We start from the raw sequence: 8,512 nt of genomic DNA, 5'->3' as shown, positions 1-8,512 counted from the left end.
TAATGATTCTATGATTCTATGATTAGCTGCTACAGGTAAAAAATACAAATTAACAGCATCTATTGACTACTCAAAGTGATGATGTCCTACGCCCTCTTATGTGTCTACAATAGAAAAAGGACTTAATTTTTATCCAAAATGAAGCCTGTCTCTCTGCTGCACATACTTTTCCTTTCCTAAACAGGTTGAACTCTCTGCATTGCCTTTCTACGAGATCTCAGACTCTGACCGGGGATGCCTGGTTGACTCTAGACTCTGTGACGTGGATCACCTCTGAAGTGAGACTCTGCTACCTTACTGGTTCCCCTTTGGGTCCAATTTTGGGGTCAGCTTCGTTTGTCCTCCTACTTCTGGGATAATTGGGTCCCCCCTTCGGGATCAGTTTGTCCTCCCCTTTGGGATGGTTTGGTCCCTTCTGAAATGTAATTCACTTGATTCCAGTAATATATATACACATAAGTAATCTGTCATAAGTATATCTGCTGTTACTGATAAGTTGCTTCACTAATGATATTTGTAGGAATCTGTAATAGTATATACCTACTTTGGTTGTTGCTGTTAGTGTTTGTTGCTATACAATTGAGCCCTTCCATACTACTAATTGATACTACATTATTGATTGCTGATGATAGTAATTTGCAATAGCCTGAGAGATACATATATATATTCACTTTATTAACCATAGGTTTACTTTTCAGTGGTGATTTTTGTGGTATTTTAGGTAATCTGTAATAAAGTAGAGAAATTTAGAGGATAAAGCTTCTGTGTCCTTGTGTATTATGGAATCCTACAAACCCATGGTTGTGATCTCTACACAACTGCGGGCCACGTAACCCTTTAGGTAATGACAGCATCCCCTCAGGGCCCATGGGTTCATGTGTGGACAAACAGCAGGATGGTTGAAGTCCTCTTTGAGGATCAGGGCCTGTGAATGTAAGGCTGCTCTTATCTGTCCGTAGATGGCCTCATCTGTTTGCTCTTCCTGGTCAAGCAACCCACTACAATGTCATGTTACCTGCCTGCCCTTTCATCCTTAACCATAAGCTCTCAGTTGTCTCCTCACACACCCCCAGCCAAAGCTCCATACATTCATTCCAGCTGCTCTCTCACATGAAGGGCAACTCCCCTTCCTCATCTTCCCAGCCTGTCCTTCCTGAAGAGCTTGTATCCCTTCTTTGCAACACTCCAGTCATGGGACCCATCCCACTATGTCTCCGTGATCCCAACTAGATGGTAGCCCTGCAACTGCACACAGATCTCTAACTAATCATGTTTATTCCCCATACTGTGTGCATTAGCGTACAGGCACTTAACAGTCGTACCCCAGCATGCAGATTTCCCAGAAAGGGTTTGGCAGATTTATCCCTAGTGGTGCCTTGTAGGCACTTCCTGGCTACACGACACAAGTTTTAATGGGATACAAGATAACCCAAGTTATCTTTCCTAGTCCCTGGTTTCTGCTCTAAAGAAATTACAGACAACCCACAGTTATGTTTCATTTCCACCAACTGGGTAAAAAGATCAGAAGTCCTCTAGTTCAAAATAAGGGGGTAATTACCTATTAAGAGCTGAGCAGCAGATGTTTTCACAGTGTTTTCTGTGATTCTTGAACTGACAGTAGAAACCATTTTCCAAAAATAGCCATATGGCAAATCACAAGACATAATCAATGCAGACCAAGTGACAGTTATTCTGGACTTTAAATAATACTCACACAAAACTTAATATAGACTGGAACACCATTCTCCCTCTAGGGTCAGTTAACCGGTTTTCGTTTGTCCAGAAACTACTTCAGAGATTTTATGGGAATGTGGAGGTTAAATAACACGGTGGTTGAAGTCCCCTTTGAGGATCAGGGCTTCTGAATGTGAGGCTCCTTGTAAATCCAAAGATGCTGGTTGCTAAACCTGGGACTCTGAGATCAGAGACTTGCTCAGGAAGCATTTCCCTTTACACCTCATCTGTTTTTTGTACAGTTGATATTTTATCTATTGTATGGAAGAGCTGCAATCAGTTGCTAGTACCACTCTGAAGGCTGACATGCACTGAGTGCATCAACATTAGTGTGGCCTATGCATATGCCTGGATGGAATAAGAGATAGACTGGTTCAGCAAAGATGACATCAATAGTGTAAATATGAGAGTGACTAGTCATATTATAAAAGGAGATTTTTCCAGCTTTGTAATCAAGGAAGACCCTGACCCACATGGGTTTGATCCTGACCTGCAGTGGGCTGGTGGGTGTGGTCATGGCCACACATTTTTCATGCCATAGCCATACCATTCATATGTGGAGTCCTCTGCCCAGCTGCTGCCTGACTCATAGCAGACATAGACGGTAACTTTTGTCCCTGCTTCAACCTCCCAGCAGTGTGGCAGCTCCTGGGGAATGTTGGTGAAAAAGACATGCCTGAGGTTCTCTGGGAGCACCAGATTGGGGTTAGCTGTCTGACGGTCCCAAGTCACTTCTCCTAGAGCAGAAGAGGGACAATGGGGAAGCAGGGAAACAAGGGGAGAGAGGTAGATTCACCTGGGAAGAAAAAATAAAACAAACCATGAAGCAAACAGATCATGTGTGTACATTAATTACCATCTGGACCTACAGAAGCCTCTTAGATATTGTCCCCTAGCTTGAGCTAGGAAGCAAAACTAGAGAAAAGGCACAGGGTACATGGCACAGTTATTGGATTCAGTTTCATTGTAGGCAATAGCAGCTCATCCAGTATCACACCCCATTTACATCCTGAGCAGCAGAGCTCTCACAAAGCCTGGGTGAGAATGAAGGAGTTCATCACAGTTCAGTCCTGGGTACCTTTCATTAATCCTCTTCCCCTACCATGGGAGAGGTAGAAATTCAGTATGGAGTTGTATTCAAAGGAGGAAATTCTTTGCCCTATTAGAAATTGGATGTCTTTCAATCTGACAAACTTCCCCAGGCTGAGGGGTCAAGGACTTGCCTCCCTAAGATGGAAGGGGGTGTCTGCTTTGGATTGTCCTGTTACTGACTAACCAAGTCAAGCAGTATTTCACGCTGAATAGGAAAGATGCATTTACTGATTTCCCCAATCCATGGCCAGAGAAGAGGTTCTTTCCCCGCACCAGTGGGGGCATGAAAATCAGGCTGGAAATAGCATGTATGCTACCAAGCACGGTAGAGAGCAGTGAGTATTTCTGCTTTGTCACCCACACTCAGAGACTTTTTCCCCTGAACTTCGTATGGGCCAACAGGATATGCAGAAAAGCAGAAATGAGAGGCCTCACTTTCCTACAACTGCCTTTCTAACCCAGTCGGAATGGGACTCAGTACAAGGCCTTGCACGTGATGCTTAGAAGATGAGAAATTCTAATATGAGTAAGTTTCCTAATAAGGAAAACATTTTTCATCAAAAAGGAGATCAAAGACTTGAACAGAGACCCAGAAAGCATGTGATCTTCATCCTTGGAGACACTGAAAATCCAGCTGGACAACTTAACCTGCTTTGACCTGGCAGACTCCTCAAGAACCCTTCTAACACAGGCTACTCTACAGTTTCACCATCCTCTAGGTTTCTACTTCAAAACAGAAAAAGCATGATACTGCTGAAAGAAATCAACACAGAGAAACAGAATACCCAGACACAGGTGGAAAATAACAAGTCTAACCAAATATGTCCTCTTGAATAAAATTCTGAAAACAATAAACACAAAAATTTACTCATTCAGCATATCCAAGCTTTTTACTCACTGTATTACCTTACTAAAAATGACCTTTAATTTAAAGAATTTTTAAAGTAATACAATTACTAGAGAAACCTTCAAACAGAACTTTTCTTTCAGCAGTTAGACAACAACTCCCACTCTTTTCCTTCATGCGCAAAAAACACAGATGTGGTTAACAGCAGCATTGGTATAGCAGCGACAGCTGTGTTCCCACATACATGCCCCACCCCACCCCCCGTGTAAAAGATCTGTTGGAAAGAAGGTCAGCTCTTGTTGGTATGGTTGAGTGCATTATGAGAAATGCGATGTTGAGAGTAGCCATGTGAATGTCATGGGGTTTTTTAGCCTGTATTTCTGGCACTTCAATAATAGCAGTCAAACTGGTTTTTAAGCTGTAGATGCAAGAGGATATTTTTTTAAGGAGAAAGTAAATGCTAACATGTCTGTTCCGTTAGCATGAAGACTCAAGAATGGAGTAGGCTGGGGAAGATCTCTTTTGTTACATGTCAGAGTCCTACCTTTTTCACAGGTTTAAAAATGGGAATTTTAGTTCTATTTCTTAATTTTTTCTTCTATTAATCAGGCTATTTTTCTCTGATCTTAGAGGCCTTCCCTTCCAGAGAGTATTAAGGGAGGGAGGGAAGAGTTGTCCTTGCTAGTAAATCCCAAGAAGAGATCAAAACAGCTGTGTTCGTGTTCTCTACTTTCTACCACACTTCTCTTCTGTATTTGGTATGCCCTTTCTCCCTGAGAATACCTCTCAAAAGTTTCTCTATCTCAAAACCTATAGTTAGGTGAAAATTCAGATGTCCTGACTGAAGATCTTGATCTGAATTGATTTCTGGAGGGCTCTCCTTTGATTTATACTTTGGAAGTATGAAGCCCTGCAAAAGGGCTTAAATTTGGGAAAGGTTAAAAGCTGCTTTCAGTTCATTTTGTGTTTTAACCATATCATTCAGTTCATAATATTTCCTTGTACTAGCACTGTGAAAACTAAGGCATAATGAGCATACTACAGTGTTTGTTTTGCTCTAGAGCTTTTATGCTAGGCACACCTGGTGTTTGTAGGGCATGCAACTCTGCATAATTTGTGAAAGCCTGGGCTGGTTTGGTCTGGCAATTGGTCATACACTGGTTTGTCAGACTTCTCTCTGATCCTGGAACTGAGCACTAGCTGCAGACACTGGTGCCAACGCACCCTTCTAGTGTCTGTAGTAGGTTATATTTGTTCCTGGGATATCATAAAGCAGTATCTCTCATCTCATCCTTTTTTTCTGGAGTCTGGCTTCAACATTAGTACTCTACAACTTTATCCTTAAGCTAAGCGGTGTGAATAATTCCTTTTTGACACAAACATCCCTCCACCTGGCTCAGAAAGTTCATGGTTTAATTTCAACACTACCTATAATGCACCCATATGTGAACTCCTCCAGTGACTACATGGTCTCTGAGTAACACCTTGTCCTACTTCTTAACAGTAACAAGATGTCTCTATCCTGCAAGATCCTACAGAGTGAGCATATGCGCTTCCCTGTATCAGATGGCAGAAACTGAGTGGTCTCCACATTGAGAGAGAGGTGGAAATGGGACATAATCCTACAATTTTTTTTTAAATGGAAAACCAAAGATATTAAATTGTGTTTTAATCATCAAATCTGTCTCCTCCGCATGTTGGATGTGTATTGTTTGGGATGTTGCCAGAGTCTTACAGCCCCGTTAGGGTGACCCCTCACAGATTTTAGGGAAAACATGGATGGTTTCTTTGACTGCAGAAGAAACTTTGATGCATGTGGTATGGTCGGAAATACAAGTTTATTGTCCTGCTCCAGGCCATGCTAGTTTGACTCAGGGCTGATCAACAGGCAGCCCCAGCCACTGGGTGGGTCAAAGCGTGATTCTAAAATCTAATGCTAATCTACCATTAAGGTGGTATTCAGCAGCACTGGAGCTTCTGACTGTTTGCGACTTCAGTTTTGCTGTTTGCTACATGATAACTTTCTTTAATGGTACCTATAGTGAAGATAAATAATTTCCCCTGTTGATGTCCAGATCATCACAATTGAACATTAGTTGACCTTCATCTATCTCCTTGTATTCCTAGTCGTTCTCAGATTTGTAGGACCCCTTTTGTGGTATCATTAAGAAGTATGCAGACTCTAGTTATTGCCAAGCCACTAATTTTCAGTAAAGGCCAATCATCTACATGACCAGCCCTAGGTTTTTTTGTCTTCTGCTGCTACTTAGTTTCCCCATTCCTGGTTGGGATGTTCAGGAGCCCTGGACAAAAGGACGTGCATTGATCCAGTCCCGACAAGAACTCTGGTATAAAGTTGCCCAAAAGGCTCATTCTCACCCACAAGCTAACTGTAGGTTCCCCCTCACCACCAAGGTACCCATCTCTATCTTTACCAAGATCTGTTCTTGCCTTCTTTGATCACGTGTGCTAGGTCTGTTGCCTGGTGGTACTTTTCTTCTTTCCAAGGTTCATGGTTCCGGACCCCCCCTATACCATGTCATTAATCAGAAAGATCTCCATCACCAGTACACCAGGTACCTTCTTTGCCACATCTCCTGCAGTAAATAAGTATTTAGCATTTAACTGATTTCTTTGGGTAAGGTTTATTTGAGAGATGGGCCCATCAAGTGGTCTGACCATCTTTTACAACACAGACCAACAGGCTCAGTTTTGTCCACTACCAGGAGGGACCTTCCCATTGTATTTGGAGGAAGGCTCAATAACCCAGGGCATGCATATGCATTGGTCTCTGGCATTAAACTTAGTACCAGGATTACACTTTATGAAATCCTAATGGAAAGAGAGATTAAGCGATGGGAGGTGATGCTTTTTCCTGTAGCCCATGCTTCCCTTCACCACTGTTTTGAGTGGTACCTGGGTAGCTGAAATATAGGACTTGCTGGAGTATATCTAGAAACTGGTAGCACGTAACTATCATGTAGGCAATCCTGCCTGAAGTTGTGGTATCTAATGCAAGCCTAGTGGAGCTGCCTGCTAGAACTTAGGCTCAACTGACATAAAGGAACCCCAAAAAACTGAATTAGTTTTAGAATTCTACACAGCAAATACCTAAAATTAGAGATCTGTTCTACTACCTTCACCTTCTAAATAGAAAAAACCCTGAACAAAAATGCATATAAGTATTCTCAAAGGACTTGTCTGGCACTGTCTATAGTTGCAGATGTCACAACATGAGATTAGATGTGGGGCACTACTATGTTACAAAGCATATTGCCTTTGAAACAGTGACTGTCACCATCACCACCCTTAGTTCCTAAGGTCTGCTCAGTGACACATCCCTCTTTTAGAGGGTGAGGTAAAATAGGGAGCCCTGCAGCAGGAAGGGGTCTGCTTACTCTCTTTCACAACAGACAGATGTGGCAACATGCAGTCTCAGATATTGCTCCCTTTGCCTTTCTATTTGTCAGGGGGGAACCAACCTACTTGCATATTCTCTTTCAACAGTTCTCAGGTTCTCTCAGTCCTGCTTGGACTTCTGAATCTCTGTGGCACACACGGAGAGTAATATAGCCTTGCTACTGTCCTTCGAAGGGCTTCTTTGACTTCCTTGTTCCTCAGGCTATAAATCATAGGGTTCAGCATGGGAATTGCCAGAGTATAAAACACAGAGATGATCTTGTCCTGCTCCACAGAGTATTTTGAACTGGGTCGTAAGTACATGAAGGACCCTGTCCCATAGAACATGGTGACAGCAGTCAGGTGGGAAGCACAGGTGGAGAAGGCTTTGCGTCTGCCTTTGGCAGATTTAATCTTGTGGATGGTAACCCCAATACAGATGTAAGAGATGAGAATGAGGAGCATGGTTGAGGTGACAAGCACAGTAGCACAGGTGAAATGGACCAGGTCAGCAACGTAAGTGTCAGAGCAGGAGAGCTTCAGCATGGGAGGCATATCACAGAAGAAATGATTGATGATGTTGGAATTGCAGAAGGACAGGCGGAATACAAATGATGTCTGAATAGTTGCATTCATGCAGCTCATGAAGTAGGAGCCACACACAAGGAGCATGCAGAACCTCTTGGACATAATGACAGGGTAGAGCAAGGGGTTGCAGATGGCTATAAACCGGTCATATGCCATGACGGCCAGGAGGCAGCACTCTCCTGTCACTGCAATGCAGAATAGGAAGAGCTGAGCTGCGCATGCTGTGTAGGATATGACTTTTGTCTCAGACACAAAAGTCATGAGCGTGCTAGGTATAATGATGGTGGAGTAGTTGACATCTAAGAAGGAAAGGCTGCTGATGAAGAAGTACATGGGGGTGTGGAGCTTGGAGTCAATCAGGATGAGCGTAATCATCCCCAGATTTCCCACTAGAGTCAACAGGTAGATCAGTAGAAACACTATGAAGAGGAGGACCTGCAACTTCAGGTTGTCTGTGAATCCCAACAAGATAAACTCAGTTACCACAGTGTGATTCTCTTCTGCCATCTATCGTAGGTGGGAAAGCCAAGATTACACTGTAGAAAACAAGGCAAACACAGGCTGACTGTCAGTGGGTCAAACTGGCTCTCATCAGGTTGATCTATGATGAAGGTATAATTTTGTGTATCTTCCTATTCAAGTTTTTCAAGTTCTAAACTCAAATTACCTCATAGGCATTTCCTGCCTTTCAAAGGCTTATATTCTTTCTCTGTACTCTGAAGGAGCACAGGTTAACAAATCACACTTATTACTGAAGGTCTCCATCCCTCTCCCTCCCCAAACACTTAGTTTAACTTCTAAGGTGATAATCTGCACAACAGGCATTAACCCTACAGTATTTGTTTCACCTCA

General features: G+C 42.8%; 1 protein-coding gene across 1 annotated transcript; it reads right to left on the bottom strand.

Annotated features, from left to right (window-relative positions):
• Positions 1–7,183: 7,183 nt before the first annotated feature.
• LOC104077073 (olfactory receptor 1019-like) lies at positions 7,184–8,167 on the bottom strand. The gene has a single exon (XM_009578179.1). The coding sequence runs from the start codon at positions 8,165–8,167 to the stop codon at positions 7,184–7,186; it is 984 nt and encodes a 327-aa protein (XP_009576474.1).
• Between the last annotated feature and the right edge of the window lie 345 nt (positions 8,168–8,512).

This window comes from Fulmarus glacialis, unplaced genomic scaffold (genome assembly GCF_000690835.1).
Source record: "Fulmarus glacialis isolate BGI_N327 unplaced genomic scaffold, ASM69083v1 scaffold695, whole genome shotgun sequence".
NCBI lineage: Eukaryota > Metazoa > Chordata > Aves > Procellariiformes > Procellariidae > Fulmarus > Fulmarus glacialis.
The sequence above is the reverse complement of the archived record's forward strand: the minus strand, read 5'-3'. Positions and strand labels throughout refer to the sequence as shown.

Bases quoted from the DNA above. Each gene is read 5' to 3' on its own strand.
- LOC104077073 (XM_009578179.1), bottom strand. From the start codon at position 8,167: ATGGCAGAAGAGAATCACACTGTGGTAACTGAGTTTATCTTGTTGGGA.